This window comes from Oncorhynchus kisutch, linkage group LG2 (assembly GCF_002021735.2).
Source record: "Oncorhynchus kisutch isolate 150728-3 linkage group LG2, Okis_V2, whole genome shotgun sequence".
Lineage (NCBI taxonomy): Eukaryota > Metazoa > Chordata > Actinopteri > Salmoniformes > Salmonidae > Oncorhynchus > Oncorhynchus kisutch.
The window spans coordinates 27,515,156-27,533,233 of NC_034175.2; the positions used below are offsets into that span (position 1 = coordinate 27,515,156).

Genomic DNA, 18,078 nt, shown 5'->3' on the forward strand with positions numbered 1-18,078 from the left:
ATTTACCAATGGTCCCTAACTAGCCCTTAGGCCAGGGACGGGCAACTCCAGTCTTCGGGGGCTGGAGTGGTACCACACTTTTCCCCCATTCCTAGCATACACAGCTGATTAAACGAAATGCATTCGGAGCTGAAGATCATGATTAGTTGATTATTGGAGACGGGTTTGTGAACTGGGCCTGGGGCAAAAGTGTGACACCAATCAGGCCCCCGAGGACTGGAGTTGCCCATCTCTGTCCTAGGCAGTGCATTCAGACCCATTCGCTTTATCCACATTTTGTTACGTTGCTGTCTTATTCTAAAATTGATTAAATAAAAATAATCCTCATCAATCAACACACAATACCCCATAATGAAAAGGCGAAAAACAGGTTTTTAGACATTTTTGCATATTAATTTAAAAAAAATCTCTGCAGCACTCCACCAATCAGACTTTTATGGTACAGTGGCCAGACAGAAGCCACTCCTCAGTAAAAGGCACATGACAACACGCTTGGAGTTTGCCAAAAGGCACCTAAACGACTCTCAGACCATGAGAAACAAGATTGAACTCTTTGGCCTGAATGCCAAGCCTCACGTCTGGAGGAAACCTGGCACCATCCCTACAGTGAAGCATGGTGGTGTCAGCATCATGCTGTGGGGATGTTTTTCAGCGGCAGGGACTGGGAGACTAGTCAGGATCGAGGGAAAGATGAGCAAAGTACAGAGAGATCCTTGATGAAAACCTGCTCCAGAGCGCTCAGGACCTCAGACTGGGGTGAAAGTTCACCTTCCAACAGGACAACAACCCTAAGCACACAGCCAAGACAACGCAGGAGTGGCTTCGGGATAAGTCTATGAATGTCCTTGTGTGGTCCATTCAGAGCGGAGAGACCTGAAAATAGCTGTGCAGGGACACTCCCTTTTTTAGACAAAAATGTCTAAAATACAGTTTTTGCTTTGTCATTATGGGGTATAGTGTGTAGATTGACGAAGGGGGATTTTTAAAATATATTTTAGAATGAGGCTGTAATGTAACAAAATGTGGAAAAAGTCAAGGGATCTGAATACTTTCCGAATGCACTGTATATGGATATAACGATAAATGAGCCAAAACGTGGACCTGCAGAGTGGAATAAGTTATAAGACCTATATTATTAATTTAATTTAATCAGTTCCACCAGCTAATCGTAGATGTTTTAGATTGCACCATTTAAGTGTACCATTCTATGTACACTACATGATCAAAAGTATGTGGACACCAGCTCGACAACATTTAATTCCAAAATCATTCATATGGAGTTGGTCCCCACTTTGCTGCTATAACACTTTTCTGGAAAGGCTTTCCGCTAGATGTTGGAACATTTCTGCGGGGACTTGCTCCCATTCAGCCACAAGATAATTAGTGAGGTCGCTCACTGATGGGGTGTGCGTTCGATGGGTGTGTTCGATGGGGTTGAGGTCAGGGCTCTGTGCAGGCCAGTCAAGTTCTTCCACACCAATCTTGACAAACCATTTCTGTATGGACCTCGCTTTGTGCACAGGGGCATTGTTATACTGAAACACAAAAGGGCCTTCCCCAAACTATTGCCTCAAAGTTAGAAGCACATAATCATCTAGAATGTCATTGTATGCTGTATCATTAATATTTCCCTTCACTGGAACTAAGGGGCCTAGCCCAAACCATGAAAACCAGCCAGTAGCTACCAAAGTGTATAGCCAGCCAAGCTAGCTACAGAAACAAAACCCATCAAATACACTAGCTGAAAATGAACACTTTTCATCACGACTTACATCAATATCCTTTGCTTGCCCATTCACTAAATATACTGTTAAATAACTCTGACTGACACCCAATAGCTTAGCATAGCGCTAATTCTAGCTTCTTAGCATTAGCCAACCCTTATACCGAGAGAGACAATTCAGTTAGCTACTACCAACCCTGCACAAACCTACAACTCTGCTGTTGCTGCACATTGACTTCATGGCTGTTCTGCAACCTCTCTACCTCATTCACTGCTACCTCAACTTGCTCAACCTGCTTGCACTCTTTTGGAAGAAGTTCCGAATATCCAGATTCTGACTGAGTGACAGGCATTTTGCTGAGTGACGACATTGACATCTAACCGGTGCCGCAAGGGTGGTCAAGGGGTCAAGGGACGTGAGTGGTCCATTGCGATGTGAAATCTCGATCGATCACAGCAGGCACTGTGTCATTCTAGGGGATCCTTTCAGTGCCTTCTGCCTAGCGCATTATATTGTATTGTTTATTTTTGTCACAAAAATGTGTCAGTAAAATGTTTTCTTATAAATACTGCATAGTGCAAGTGATGTGTGGTTATGGAAACTCATATCAGACTGAAATGTAAGAAGGTTGGGGGCTGGAGCAAAAAGCCCAGGCCTAATGACGCTACTGCTCAATTCCTGTACTCGCCCAGTGACTTCAGCACCATGGACAAGAAACCCATGCTGCGCCTCAATCGTACTGACATTGCCTGAGATGCAACTATAATTGTTTCAAAATGTAGATATTTGTTGTTATTTCATGCATTTGTTGTTGTCACACATCCTGATCTTATTGTCTGTGTCATTTTGGGGGAACAAAATCAAATCTGAATCTCGCTACATTAGGCTATGGGAGGCGGAAGAAGGCAATTTGAGGTCGGAACAATCATGCCTGCGTTATGTAACCCTACACTGCTGGAACATTGGTCATACTTGACTTCGAGCACGCGCTGTCACTGGTGGTGAGTGTTTAGCAGCTTCATCCTCGTCCAATCCTGTGTGCACAGTGTAATTTCCTCATATCAAAACACAGAGTGGGATGGGCTCCACAGTCAGACTCGTGAGGAACACTGGAGTAACGCGGGACTCGTTGTGGTGTCCGTGGTTTAGGCTACACGCGCATCCTTTGCGACTGGGGGAATCAACACCAAACATCCAAGCAAGTATAATTATATGTTTATGTAAATAGCTTGATGAAAAGATTTGGAAAAAAATAGGAATAGGAAAAACGATACGCATGTAATTCTGATTTCTAGCTGGCCTATGATGTTGTTTACTTTCCCATTTCGCACTAACCAAATGTTAAAGGTGGGGCTGGTTGAAAAGATGGTCAGGTTAAGTTTGAACTCATGTTCAGCACCACAAGACAGTGGACAGCGCCACTGATTTCAACTGCGTATTACGATAATCCCATGGGCGACCATCCCCCCCAATGCTTTGATATCTTTCTTCTGGGGTTACAAGAGCGACAACGCATGTTTTGGTAGCCATATTTCAGTACATTTATGGGCTAGACTATATGTTTTGCCTTCGTTGTTGGATTTTAGTAGAATGGTCTAAAATAATTTTCAAACCGTCAATATTAAGAATTTATACATGTGGCGGATAACTTTTGATATTAGGCCTACCTTTGATATTAAAAAGGGGGAGACCTTCATCCAAGTCCATGAAGCACATCACATAATGTAACTTAAACATGGACAAACATGGTCAGCATTTGCAGAAACAGATATTATAAGGATATTAAGGAACGTTTTGCCGTCATAAATTGGTTGTCTGTATTCTCTCTGTACATAATGTGTGTATTTAGAGTGCACTGAATGGGATAACTGTTGATAACTGAATGTTATCAACCACCAAAAAGTAAATGAAAGCTTTTACACCTTGCCATTGTTATGGGTATTTTATGGGAATTTTATGCACACCATAAGGTTCAGGATGATAAGGAAAATCTGTTGGATTTGGGGGAAATCTATCAAAGCACTTTATAGAGCTGGACATTTTTAGATGTGGTTTTATTGGAGAAACTGTAATGTATTAGTTTGTGAACATCATCAAAAGACAGAAAAGTAGACACATAGTTTCTATCATCCTGCTGAATGCTCACACACGTTTGCATGTTCTTACACACACGCACACGCACACGCACCCACACACGCACACACATGCACGCACACACGCACACACACACACACGCACGCACGCACACACACATACACACACAAACACACACAAACCATACACAATACCTGCACATACACAACGTGTCCAATGAGCTTATGTTCTCTTTTTTTATATGGCTTTCAATAAATTATTATGTGCCATACCATATGTCAACCCACTCAGAAGAAGAGATTGGATTATATAACAAAGGGGCAGCAGGGTAGCCTAGTGGTTAGAGCGTTGGACTAGAAACCGGAAGGTTGCAAGTTCAAACCCCCGAGCTGACAAGGTACAAATCTGTCATTCTGCCCCTGAACAGGCAGTTAACCCATTGTTCCTAGGCCGTCATTGAAAATAAGAATTTGTTCTTAACTGACTTGCCTGGTTAAATAAAGGTAAAAAATAAATAAAAATTAAAAGCCAAGCAGGCAGACAATGAACAGAATGAGGATGCAGTATCATGAAGTAATTCCCAGCTCAGAATTAAAGTGTAGTGCAAATAACAAATAAAACAACACAAAGTAAATGAAACCATCATGCTAACTAAATGAGTTATCTTGATAAATATGAGCTTGCCATACCCTGCAGATCTGTGCAGCTATTTAAAGGCCCAGAGGTCTTATATATTTCCACACTATGAGGTTAGAAAAATACTGTGAAAATGATGATAATGATGATAATGATGATAATGCCCTTTTAGTGTAAGAGCTGTTTGAATAGACCACCTAAAATGTCAGCCTGTTTTGGTGGGATGGAGTTTTGGCCTTCCTGGTGACACCACCAGGTGGTAAATGTGTTAATAGACCAATAACAAAGAGTGTTCCAAACCTCTCTGCCAATGACAGCTAATTTCAGTTTTCCCCTTCCCACTCAGACCACTACCAGACAGTCCTAGCAAAATTCTTCTTTGAGAAATTGCTCTTTGCTAAGAAGCTATTTTTGTTTCTTTTTGACCATTTTAATTTAAAACAATTACAGCAAGGTACATCATTATTACCCAGAAATGATTTGATATTGAGATTAACGGCTGCAAACCACTCGCTGAGTAACCTTGCCTGCAGAACAGAAAATTACTGTTCACTCCCAGAGCTGAGGTCTATAGACTTTAGCTTGGTAAGCTAACATAGTCTTGTGTTGTGCAAAACACCCGGGTTTGATACCCAGTTGATTGCATAAGTTCCAGCCATAGGACCAAAGCCAGGAACACTGTGAACAACACAGCCAGGTCACCCATGATGCCAAATCAGTGGTAGACGTAAATCCATATCTGAGGACGTCAGGGGATTATTTGGAAACCATCCACAAGGGGCAACAGTGAGCGGTGTTAGTTTCAAGTAGGTTTATGTATTTGATGTGGACAGGGATGGGTGTTAAGGATCTGCTTCTGGTGCCAAAGGTTGCATGTTCAAATCCAGCTGTAGAAGTAGTTTTTTTAGATTTTTGTCCCTTAACTAAATCATTCAGAGTTAATGTCTAAGCATCTGCCTCTGGTGCCAGGTTGCAATTTTGAATCCAGCAATAGAACGGGTTTTTTTCTCTTTTTTTTTCTCCCCCAAACCTTAACCCTTACCATAGCCCATTCGGAGTTAATGCCTAACCTTAAGATTTTGGAGTTAATGCCTAAACCTGGCCCTAACCTTAAAAATTCAGAGTTAATGCCTTAACCTGGCCCTAACCTTAAAAGTTCAGAGTTAATGGCTAAACCTAACCTAAAACACTTCGAAATTTGACGTTGGGAACAAGTGTAACCCTGGTGGTGCCTTAGCAGATAGAGACCTGGGTGAAGGGTTGACAGCCTCAGATTCACCGAGAGGTGTTGACCAACGTGACCATCTCCACAGCGGGAGCCGTCTGGCGCTCTGGCTGTTGTCAGAATTAAACGTTTGTCCATGTTCGTCCATCTTTCTCAAGCGTCAAATTTCGATTGAGAAAGATGGACAAACATCTAATTCTAACGTGAGACTGTGAGAGCTTGTTGCAGCCATACGGCTCCCGCTGTGGAGATGCTCATGTTGTTTTGCATCTTATCTACCGAGAGCATGCATGGGCAGGCTTAGATGAAAACATCTCTCTGTGAATCTGAGGCTGTCAACCCTCCACCCAGGTCTCTATCTTCTAAGGGACCACCAGGGTTACATTTGCCTGCATGGAAAATGAAAGGTTTTAAAATATTTTGTAACAGAAAGCAAAAATATGTGCTTGTTATTTGACAAGTCCAGGTAGTCCCTCACCGTTTCAGTCCATTTCCTTTGACCTTTTCTTCTACCTGGGTCATTCCTCATGACCCAGGAGGAGGTTTCCAAGCACTACTGAGATTCAATCAGCATTGAGACACTGTATGGACATGATACGATAACAACTATTGAGTATAGCAATGCACAAACTTGATAGCATTTTCCTGACATTGATTGCTGTTGAAGTGCACAAAGACAACGGCTCACGTGCACTTACTCATATGGGAGCACACCTGACCTTGTTCCAGTCTGTAACACTCCCCCCACACTGCCATAGGCCACTCCCAAAGTAAACAACATTGACATTTTTTATGTTGAAGGAGGAAAACCTTCCTATTGCACTCTCGGAAGATGCTGAACATAGAACTGTCTGCAAATTTAATTGGCCCAATTTAGCCTGTTTCTTCCTTGCTGTAATTTTCCTCTGTTGCTAAGTCTGTTGCTAGGGCATTGTTTGGTGGGTAGCTCTGTGACTGTGCCTGCTGCCTAATCTGATTCCACTCTGAAGCTGTGTGCTTGTGTGCCAGCTATCCAGAGACGGGTAGAAACAAAAGGAAAACATATCGAGGCATAAAATGCTGGCGTACTGCTGTTTTATTGTGACGCTCATGACACACTTCTCAGTTGCCATAAGAGGTACAAAAAGCTGAACTAATTTCAGGTGAACATTTGGGGTGTTCTCATATCAGGGCTGGGGGACCTGGAAGACTAAAAGTGCATACAATCTGGTATAAAACCTGCCTTCAAGTATTATTTTTTGTGGTTTAACTGTTTAACTGATTTCTTTGCCCTTACTTGCTGAAAACGTACCTGTAGTGGAAGACATGATGGTCAGGCTACACAGTGTATTTCAAGAGGGGTGTTTGCTTGGTGACAGGGCCAGCTGCTATATTTACCAACATCCTGGGTGCCATGCAGTCAGAATAAAGAGAGAGCATCTGGACTGTAAGGGGGGGGAAAGAAGTCTGGATTCAGTAAAGTGATAAGGACCTTAGGGGTCAATTACGTCATTCTTGATATAAAAAAGGAGAAGGCCAAAGACGTACACACTTACATAACCAACTCCTTTAAGCGATGATGCTAAGCGGCACAACATTCAACAGGGAATGGATAAAGAATGGAGGTATGTTATAATGTGCAGTCGGGCATTTATGTGAACCTTGAATTATTCAGCCGTCACACATCAATAAAACATACACTTTTGTGCATGTACTGGAGCCTGGAGGCCTTTGCATGTCTAAGTCAAAAATGGAGAGGGTGAATTGAACTACCTGTATAGGGTCTGTGAAAATCAATACACAACCCAAACATTGTACACTATTATTCTGTCATTCTTATCTCAATATTCAGTGAGCGGTTTGCCGGTGTGTTACTCTCTGGTGTCATCTATTTGGCAGGAAAAAGGCTCTTTGGCACAGGATCCCAAAAGGAAGAAATGATGTCATATTTCTGTGTTTTTTGTTTTCTATCTTGGCAGAATAACTCATGGCACTTAGTCAACCTCTTTCTTATAGATGTTTGAAGATGCTGCTGTCTGTTTTCCACCTGGTGGGACATCATTTAGAAATACATGAATAAATGAAGAGTTAGAAGCCCACCCAGTTCCTATCTGCAGCGTCATTCACAACCAGATTTCAATCATCATTCAATTACATCGATACGTAATCGGATCATGCGTTTTTAGGTTGTTGCATTTTTCTGTGGCACATGCATGTGAAGGACAGTAAGCTTTGGTTTTATTGGATGGAAGAAACGGTCTCATGCCTTTGTTCCGTGTCTGAGGAAATACATGCTAAATATTTTCAAGTAAAACAAAAATATTTTCCATCTGGTAGCCTATTTTTGACGTGGGTCTCACTGGTTTAATGACCAAGGTCCGGTCAGTGTCTGTGCCATCTGTGCCAGGCAGGGGTGGACGTGGGCGGGGGTGACATGATTTTACATAACAGATTCCAGACAGAGTCGCCCCTTGTTCGTAAAGGGTTCAGTGCCAGTGTGCCACGTCATGATGCCTTGGACAGAAATACATCTCACCTAGTTTTACTTTTCTCACAGATCCAAAGGGGAAAAGGCAGCGTTAAGCACCATGGGACCATTCCAGGAATATGAGGTGCGTGTCATTGCAACACTTTCAAAGTCAATCATTCTTGCTATATTAGGCTATCATTTTGAATCTTAACAGCTAATATTTTGGTTAAAATTTCACATCATGAGAATGATAGTTATCTAATCTAGACTGTCACAGTCACAATAGCAGACCATAATTAGTTCCTGACTGTGTTGCTGTGACAGAGCTAGTGAGACAAAAACAAAATGCGCAAAGTTGCATTTGTGCACACCGATTCTGATATGAATCTGATTTGTTCTTGTGACAAAAATTCAAGTGGCGAGCATAGTTGTGATACTTGTATGGTGCTCAGGAAAAGAAGTCGCCAGGGAAGGAGAGTCCCCGCAGCCGCATCCCACGCTTGATCCTCCATCCTTTCCAGCCTAATGAGAAAGGGTCGCCCCTGTCCGAATCACCCATTTCGGAGGAGGAGGGTAAGGACTGTGACATCAGCTCGGACAACTCCAAACGGACCATCAGCACCAACAGCTTTTGCTCAGGTATGTGGTTCCCATGTTTCAGATCAAGGTTAAGGTACATCCTAAAAGTTTAAAGTAGTTTCCTCTTCTAACCTCACTAAATGTAGCTGAAAACATACAATTGATAGGAATTTGCTTTCACCTGTCACTATTGTCACATTTTTTATGGCTGCCAGGGCAGTTCTGGCAATGGCAGATGGGCTGGTCTATCTAAATAGAATATTTTGGGTGCAGAGTGAATGGCCGCCTGTGTGTTAGCAATGCCCAGGACGATTTCCGATCCCAGTCCACCCTTGCGGCCAGCGTTCATCATATAAAAAATGTCTGAAATCATGCTAACACACTTATGTAGGTTTTGTTATGCCATTCTGGCCAAATCCACATCTTATCACATACTAGTCAGGGCGTTGGTTATATAATCATGCACTGGAGATTTTGTGAGTGTTGCCAAGTCAAATTATGTAAAGAGAAGTCCTCATCATATCACATGAAAGCTTGTTGATTACTGTTGTTTCAAACAACTAGCATACTGTTGCAACAAATTTGAATTACACAAGGCTACTAACCTACCACAAACAACAAAGTTGGCAAGCATAAAAGTTTGCATAATAGTTGGCATTATTCCAGAAATGACCTAGCCGTCTGTAGTAGGCCTAGATTCTTTTCTCTATAGACATTATTTTGACAACAGTTACACCTAACCAAAATGAGGTTACAACATATTGAAGTATATTGAATAACATTAAGTCATCATGGAAGTTCCTCGTCACCCCTTTCGCCTCCCTTCAGCTTCCATAACACAGTGCTGTGGCGTTGTTAACATGAACACTGTTGGTTGGATGAGTTACAGTGAACAGATACGAGATATATGAACAGATACGAGGGAGTGAACCTCGAGCTCTGTATGATTGATTGACTGCTGTGTGTTCCATGCTGCATGCGTATTCTTGGCTATACCTGACTACATAGATGACACCGGCTGCCCCAGTAGTCAGTCTGTGTCCCCCTCCAAAACCCCATCAGGCTCAGACAACAGTCCGCATGGCTCCCCCACGCCCACCGCCGAGTGCAAGACCAAGGTGAAGAGGGTGAGGGTGATGGAAGAGTGGCACGCACCCCCGCCAAGGCACAAGAGGGAGCAGCGATCGTCCACATTGCCCAGAGGTAGGCTACTGCAGGGAATGGCTTCAGTTTTTATTTTGTAGGTGGGGTTAGGAGGATCATACATACGTTGTCCTAGTAGATCTTAGGCCAGGGCTGACCAACCCTCTTCCTGGAGATCTACCGTCCTGTGGGTTTTCAGTCCAACCCTAATTAAACACACCTGACTCTACTAATTAGCTGCTCAACAAGACCTTAACGAGCTGAATCAGATACGCTGAATTAGGGTTGAACTGAAAACCTACAGGACAGTAGATCTCCAGGAAGAGGGTTGGGCAGCCCTGTCTTAGGCATTTCTCTCAATGCTCATTCTGTGTATTTGTTTGATTTCAGTACTTGTCTAACTGTCAATTAAAATAGATTTACAAAATACATCAACATCAGATTAAAATATATATGAAATAGCCATGTGAAATGGTTTCTTGTAGACCAGGGTTGGGCTCAATTTGAATTGAAATCAGTCAATTCAGGAAGTAAACTAGAAATCACAATCCAATAAAAGAAAAAAAGGGCATTTATTTTCAATAACTTCAATAACTAATAATTTCCTACTTGACTGCTTTTAATTCAAATTGAGCCCAACCCAGATTTCTACATGGTTTGTGTGTATACACTATCTGCATAGTATTGTTTTCACGTCACTTGCTCTGAGACCTTGAAGAAGTTGTCCCCATTGCTCTGCAAGGGCTGTGGCTTTTGTGGAGCGATGGGTAATGATGCTTCGTGGGAGGCAGTTGTTAATGTGTGCAGAGGGTCCCTGGTTTGAGCCCAGGTAGGGGTGAGGAGAGGGATGGAAGCTAAACTGTTACATTGGTGCCGTGACCCAGATCACTGGTTGCTGTGGAAAAGGAGGAAGTCAAAAGGTGGGGTGAGTGTAACCGATGTGAAATGGCTAGCTAGTTAGCGGTGTGAGCGATAATAGTGTTTCAATCGGTGGCGTCACTCACTCTGAGACCTTGAAGTAGTTGTTCCCTTTGCTCTGCAAGGGCCGTGGCTTTTGTGGGGCGATGGGTAACAATGCTTCGTGGGAGGCAGTTGTTGATGTGTGCAGAGGGTCCCAGGTTCGAGCCCAGGTAGGGGTGAGGAGACGGACGGAAGCTAAACTGTTACATAAGCAACAATGATTTGCTTGGGAGAATGGGAGAATCTCAATTGCAAAACATCCATAGGAGGAGACAGTCAGAGCGGCAGGATCTCTGGCTTTCTCGTCCAATGGGGTTTGAGAAGGAGGCGAGACGCTAAACCTTTTTTTTTATGAGTATGCAATTGAGGTTCTCCCTATGGTTACATCCCAAATATCTCTCCTACCTCTCAGTGTACACTTGTTCACTTCCCTTCATGGATTTGAAAGGAACTGACTGGTATAAGACATATGATAGAAACTTCCTCTAGCCCATGTCTACACCAATCCAATGCTTTTACATTTCTGGGGAATAATGAACAAATGCAGGAAGAAGGAGATATTATTGGGACGCACTCAATGGTTGTGTTCCGCTGCTCAGACATTGCATGTATTAACCAATGGTTGCATGACACCACATCTTCTGTGCCTTTGGGCACCAGATTGCTGACATATGATGTGGTTAGCTGATATATAAAATACTTATCTAGGCTTTGTAAAATCTGGCATGTGTCAGCAAGGTCTGTGCAGAAGAATGCCAACAATGAGGGGATTCGATTAATCTGGCCCCGGGATCCCGTTTAAAGCCCACGTTGAAGTTGGCTCAAAACAAACGTGATGTAATTAAGCATGTGGAGTAATGAGTAGGATTCTGTGTTTTCACATGCTAAATTTGAAAAAAGTTTGAAAATTCAAATATATACTGTATGGAAAATAGATTTGCCATGCTGCCTTGTTGAAGACATGACCGAGAAGCAGAAGATTACTGTTTGATTTGAGATGGGCATCCTTCCTTACTCCTTTTGCCCATTCACGTCAAGCAACCCGAGGCTCAGCATAATTGAATCCGACCAAACGCCTTAATCAAGGTTCAAATCCAGAGAGGCTGCTGATTGGATAAATAATGTTTGGACATGAGGTTTTCCAATTAGGAGTAGCAGTCAGACTTCACGTTGTACTTGCACTTGATTCACTCACCCAGTGTTGAAGGTTCAGTTTAGTTGTTATTTAATCACAAATTCACTGTGAGCACTTTACTATGGTTTTATCGAATGGGAAGAGATGCTACTCAGGTATGTCATTTATTTCAGGAGTTTACCCATCACTGATTAGGGAGAATGATGTTCTACCCACATATTGAGTTGCCTCGCTGGCTCATTCTGAGAGTGATTTATTTTGTTTGAGAATGCAATATTGCAATAGTATTTTTGCACTAATTTAGCAACATGTCTTCAGAGGTTATTTATGGAATAAAATTGGTTGTCATGATTTGGTACAGCTCTACTGTAGGTACGTTAGGTTGTCCCTGTTCTTTTCATTAATAATCTGGTCTGAATCTTTTTACTAGGTGGTATGATGCTTAAATGTACTATGTTTGGTTTTCTAGGGATTAACTGGATTTAAAATGTTTTTATGAAGTGGTTGCTGCAAAACGATATGTACAAATTGTATCGGCCCTTCATGTCAGTAGATTACTGTAGTGCATGAGGGAGGGAGAGGTTAGGGCAAGGGATGCCACAGCCTGCCATGCAGCCACCAGACAGACAGGTGAGTGACGGATCTCATGGCCTTGCCCGATAATGGACTAAAGGAACCCGATGTTATTCCTTATAGTCCAATCAACTCACAGGTTCAGTTTCAGAGGTGAATTGGCTCTGGCAGCCAAATACTCCATTTAAATTGAGTCGGTTCTAAACTTTGCCCTCTAATTTCATATCACAAATGCAAAATCTACTTGCTGTACACTGTTTTAAATTGCAGCTGACAGTATTGTTCAATGACACAGGTGTTCGAAGACTCAGATAGTCAACTACCAGTGCTACTTAGCTGTCTTCTGTCTGTCCTCCGTAAACAAGCGCTATAAAATGGAAATATGTCCTTGTGGGAAACCTATGAAAGGTTAAATTGCTACCACACCTTTATATCAGCGAGAAAAAAAGAGAGATTCGTTCCTTATGTTTCCAAACCCGTACTGTAAGCGACGCATGATAACGTTCAAGTACGAGCGTTGGGGCTCATAATAAACTCGCTCGGCCAGTAGAGCCTATCGTCAATAGGCGCTAAAGGTAGTTAGTGGCTATGAATGGGTTAGCGAGTGAGGCTGCATTTATTAGGTACCCTGTCGTGCAAGGTTGAACGATCGGGCCTGCTTATTTTATGGCAGCTGTGTAATCTAATAGCCTCTGCTTGAATCATGCCATTGTTGCCAACCACAAACGCACCATAGCCTCTAACAAGGAAGGGCTTTGCAGCAGGATGAAGCTATTCGGTTTGTTGACCGTTTTTAAAGTGGCTCACATGGTGTTTAAAAAAAACATATGTTTTTGACATCTGAATGCAGAGAAGTTGGAATAGACATGGAACACAACTGCAAGATGTGTAGTCATGGAAAAGCAGAATGCAAGTGTGTGTGTGTGTGTGTGTATGGCATGAGTGTTTGGTGTGTCCTGCCTGCTGATGCCAGGTCAGTAGTAATATCCTGATGTGTTTGTCTGACTCTGCAGGTAGTGAGGCAGACTTCAGCTCCTCCAGCAGCACTGGCAGCCTAAAGCGAGGGGGGAGCCTGGCCCACAGCTCCACAGGGAAGAAGATCTCCTCACGCAGGTGATGTATGAGGTGGCTCTGTTTCTCTACTGCCTCCATTGTAGAAGCAGACACGCCATGCCTTTACCATTTATCTTCCCCCACTAGTGGGTGTTATACTTAAAGGGCCTGTTTTCCCTGACCCAGATTCAGCCTGATCCTAAACTAAAATGCACTTTCAACAAAAAAATGTAATTGGGTCTGGGAAACTGTTCCAATAATAGCTATGCAAATTTTTTTTTATTGCTGTATATTTCCCCGCCCCCACTGGTATTTAGTTTTTTTTCAATGATAAATGCACAACATTACAAGACTGGTATTGTGGAAAATGTCTTCTCTAGCTTTGCCTGTCTTTCCCCATAGTCGGGGTGCCCACATCAGGAGCCTCCCTGTGTTTAAGCTGGCAGGGATCCCCTCAGCATCCCGTGATGCAGAGCTCTATGCCCCGTACAGGACAGTTCCCTCATCCACCACCAACAGCAGCAGCAACTCTAGCCCCACCGTACCCTCCAGGTAAACAGCCATGTCAATAATTCCACTTAGCCTATCGAAGGACATGAGCAACTACCATGTTCCTATCCTTTCCGATCAACATGAAATGCCCTAGGAAGAAGGGGTTAGGGGTCCATTTGTAATGACGCATATGTTGCTCTGTGAGGGGTGGGCGTTCACTAGGTGGGGCAAGGGTGGATAGATTAGGCTTTATGCTGGGACTTTTTGTCGTCTCCCCTCCCCCCTCCTGAGGGATTATATCGGTCAGGATTGGGCTATACTGAGATTAGAGGATTTTATAAAAAGTCAGGATTATTTTGGTGTGTGGGTGTCAACCTTGGGTTTATAGGAGAGGAAGAGTTCATTAATATTTCATCCTAGCTCAGTCGCTAGCCAGACGTGCTTGCCTGGCTGCATCCCTGCCTTCTCTTTCACTTACTGTCTGACATTTGTGGTCGCGCTTCTGGGTTCTCATGTTGCTATGTGGCAGAATATTCACTTGAGGGTTCCTGTGCTGCCATGACAGCAGCACTGCTCAAACAAGCTCAACCTTGCCTTTCTGCTCGGACTGTAAAAATAACTAACCAGAGTCCTCTTGAATTCAGCCCACAGGCTTAACGTGATTCATTCTCTATGCAACACAGAGAATACTTATGTACTTATGGATCTTATGCGGACATGAAAACGTCCACGACTGCATTTGTTTCTCAAGTCATTTTATTGCTACAGGATTTTTGTCCTTGTTCCCCTCCGCTCTCTTCTGCCTGGCTGGGTTTCGTGTGACGTCCTAGTTCTCTCACTACCTTCTGCTAGCCTGTTCTATTTCTGGCAGGGATGCAGAGAGCTCACATCAAAGAACAAGTCCCAGGTTGTTGCTAGGATATAGCGCTAGCTTTTAAGCCTGTTTGTAAGAGGGTCTGCTCTGCATATTAGCCAAATCCATCCTCTGAAACAAATGTTTCTTCAACCCCTTTAAAAAAAAAACTGAGCCCTGATCACAGGGATATTCCAGAACTGCTAATGTACAATTGAAGGTTAATGTGCTTGTAGTGATAAATGTAGGTGTTTCAGGGATTTCTCGGGCAAAAAAACTTACCTTGTAGACTAGAGTAGAGCAAATGTAATTTGGGCTTTCCCTCACAATTAATTGTTTTCCTATCTATCCCTGCAAGCTTTTGACCAACCTGGCATTTTAGCTTTTTTTGCAGCATGAAGTCTGCTGGCTGGTTAGCTTGTGTCCCAGTCGGACTTTGAACTTTGCATCGTGCAAGTTGCACCAATCCCTTTATTTTTTTTGCATGGCCTAGTTCCTTCCCCACAGAACTGAGGGAGCGTACTTTAGATGGGGCACAGTACAGGATGGGGTGTGTAATAGACGTGGTGTCCTCTTCATCAGTATCCATATTGAGAAAAAGATGGCATCTGACCAGTAGAACATACAGTATGTGACTCGGGGCAAAGGTGTAATTTCCTGTCTTCTCCCCAGAAGGATGACCCCCAGAAGATACCACTCCTGTGGGGACAACCATGGCATCAGACCCCCCAATCCAGAGCAGTACCTCACCCCCCTGCAACAGAAGGAGGTGGCCATTCGCCACCTGAGGAGCAAGCTGAGGGAGGTGGAGAACACCGTCCACGACAGGTTACCTTCTCAGTGAACATCACATGTTTAGCTTATTTCCTAAATTCATCCCATAGAGTGCATTCCACCTACAGTGTAGCCAAACATTGCAATCCCACACAGCTGTAACTACTAGCTGACCCTCTCTTTTCTCCCTCAGGGAGTCTGAGATTGAGAATCTCAAGTCCCAGCTGGGACGCATGAGGGAGGACTGGATCGAGGAGGAGTGCCACCGTGTCGAGGCACAGCTGGCCCTAAAGGAGGCACGAAAGGAGATCAAGCAGCTCCGGCAGGTTGTGGAGACCATGAAGAGCAGCCTGATGGAGAAGGACAAGGGCATCCAGAAGTACTTTGTCGACATCAACATCCAGAACCGCAAGCTGGAGTCCCTGCTGCACAGCATGGAGATGGCCCAGAGTGGCTCCACGCTGCAAGACGAGCCAACCATGGACTTCATCTGTGGCGACTCCGACTCCCCTGTCAACGACCAGCAGGGGGAGGTGGGTGACCAGGCGGTGGAGGAGATGGTGGACAGTGGGCTGCTGGTCAACGACAACCTGGAGCACGTGCTCATGTCCACGGCGGTGGACTCCAGCCACGACTCTAGCGGTAAGCTGCACTGCCACCCAGAGGCTGGTCCAGGGGTGTCCACTTTACTCCACAGTCTGGAGGAGAAGGTCACACCACTGCCTTCACCACCCTCCAACACGTTCTGCTGCAGCACACTCCCCTTCCCTGCTCCAGAGGACAAGGCCGTTCAGACCGAGGTGGTGTCCTTCCCTCCTGACCTGCACACCCTCCTGCTGCAGCTGCTGAAGCTCCATGGTGGTGCAGTTGGAGATGCTCTCCTCCCAGCTTCTACCAGCCTCCTAGAAATCCCAGCACTGCAGGGCCCAGCCTCTGCCCCTATCCCATCCAGCCCTAACCAGTCCACCTTGAGCCTGCCTAGCCCCAGCCAGCCCACACCAGTTTTGCCAGTGAGCCCTGACATGTCCAGTGATTCAGGCCTGTGTTGCTCAGACCCTGAGGTGATGGTCTCCGTGCGCTTCATGGAGGAGCTGGATTTTGAGGTGAGCAGTGAGGAGCCCTGCAGGGCCCCCGAGATGGACGTGGTCAACAAACGCTATTGGAGCAGCAGCTTCCTTGTCGATCTTGTTGCTGTGGCCGTACCAGTGTTACCCACGGTGGCCTGGCTGTATTCCCGGCATGGCGTGGATGGGGCGGCACCAGTCTACAACATCGCAGCACTGATCCGTGGCTGTTGCATGATGGGCTTGCACTCTCTCCGTCATGTCACTCATCATCATGGGGCAGATGTGTAACGAACGGCCTCTGACCCCTGCATGCACAGCCCGACCCCTCAACTTGAAGCACTTAAACATCAGTTAATCAAAGAGTATTTGTGAAAATCTTTAGTTTTTCTACACTTGTGAATATTAAAGCTACAGTTATTAATTTAGGTTCCCACGTGGTTACTTTGCACTGTGTACAGTTGTTGTGAGTTATGTGAAATTCATGGTGAAGGGATTTTATTTACTTACCATCTCTTCTGTTATCATAATTGTGTCTAAATGGATAATCTGAGTAGGTGGTTATGCATCATTGATGTCCTGGGCTGGCACTAGTTACCCCTACTTAAAGCAACTATGTTATTTTTCTGAAAGTATTAGGATTTCTGAGGGTGGGGATGAAATTGAATGTTAGTTTAAGCAAGCGTTTGTAATGGTTTATGTTCCCAAATCTTAAACCTGCAGCCAAAGCTTCATTAGTGAACGTTCACTCTTAATGTTTATTTTTCTACCTGGGAGTAGAGCTTTTTACGTACGTGTGTAACAAATTGTTGATGGGAGTATGAGCTCAATGCTTCGAAACATCCCATACTCGTTTGTGCCTGAGCTACTTTGTGTAATACTCTTATCATCAAATGTCCTAATATATTTATTAAAGCATGATAATCCAATCCATGTTTGATTCCTCTTGGGCATTTTCTGGTGGGAAGGGTTGGGTAGACATTCATCCCAAGCATTTCTATAGTGACCATACATTCTACATGCCATATCTAGCAACAGCACACAACCGTTGTCTCGTTCTACAACCAATTGAGATGCATCGTTCAGCTCTTGTCTTTCTCATGGGTGCCAATTTCAATTGATTATTTTCATAGTTTCTCTTTAAATGCCAACAAGAAGGATATTTCAGTGAGCAATTGAAACTAAAAATATTTCTCGGATGTACTGTTTTTAATCTCCAGAGTAGAGGGGGAATCCTTAATTGCAAAGCCACATGTCAGAGGCCAGCTCTGAGAACAGCAGAACACAATGTTCCCGGCTCCAAACACGAGGGTACATGTGTCTG

The 18,078-nt window shown here is 44.0% G+C and overlaps 1 protein-coding gene across 10 annotated transcripts; it reads left to right on the plus strand.

Moving 5' to 3' along the window:
• Positions 1–1,953: 1,953 nt before the first annotated feature.
• sybu (syntabulin (syntaxin-interacting)) lies at positions 1,954–17,687 on the plus strand. 10 transcript variants are annotated; one of them, XM_031792283.1, is made up of 8 exons: positions 1,954–2,926; positions 8,216–8,270; positions 8,581–8,767; positions 9,770–9,910; positions 13,532–13,631; positions 13,974–14,123; positions 15,589–15,744; positions 15,884–17,687. In XM_031792283.1, the coding sequence occupies exons 2-8, from the start codon at positions 8,247–8,249 to the stop codon at positions 17,043–17,045; spliced, it is 1,920 nt and encodes a 639-aa protein (XP_031648143.1). In that variant the 5' UTR covers positions 1,954–2,926; positions 8,216–8,246; the 3' UTR covers positions 17,046–17,687. The 10 variants fall into 10 exon arrangements, with proteins under 10 accessions (XP_031648143.1, XP_020307966.1, XP_020307983.1 ...); XM_020452377.2 differs by having other exon boundaries at positions 2,797–2,922; positions 9,716–9,910; XM_020452394.2 differs by having other exon boundaries at positions 2,797–2,922; positions 9,716–9,910; positions 15,592–15,744.
• Positions 17,688–18,078: the final 391 nt, after the last annotated feature.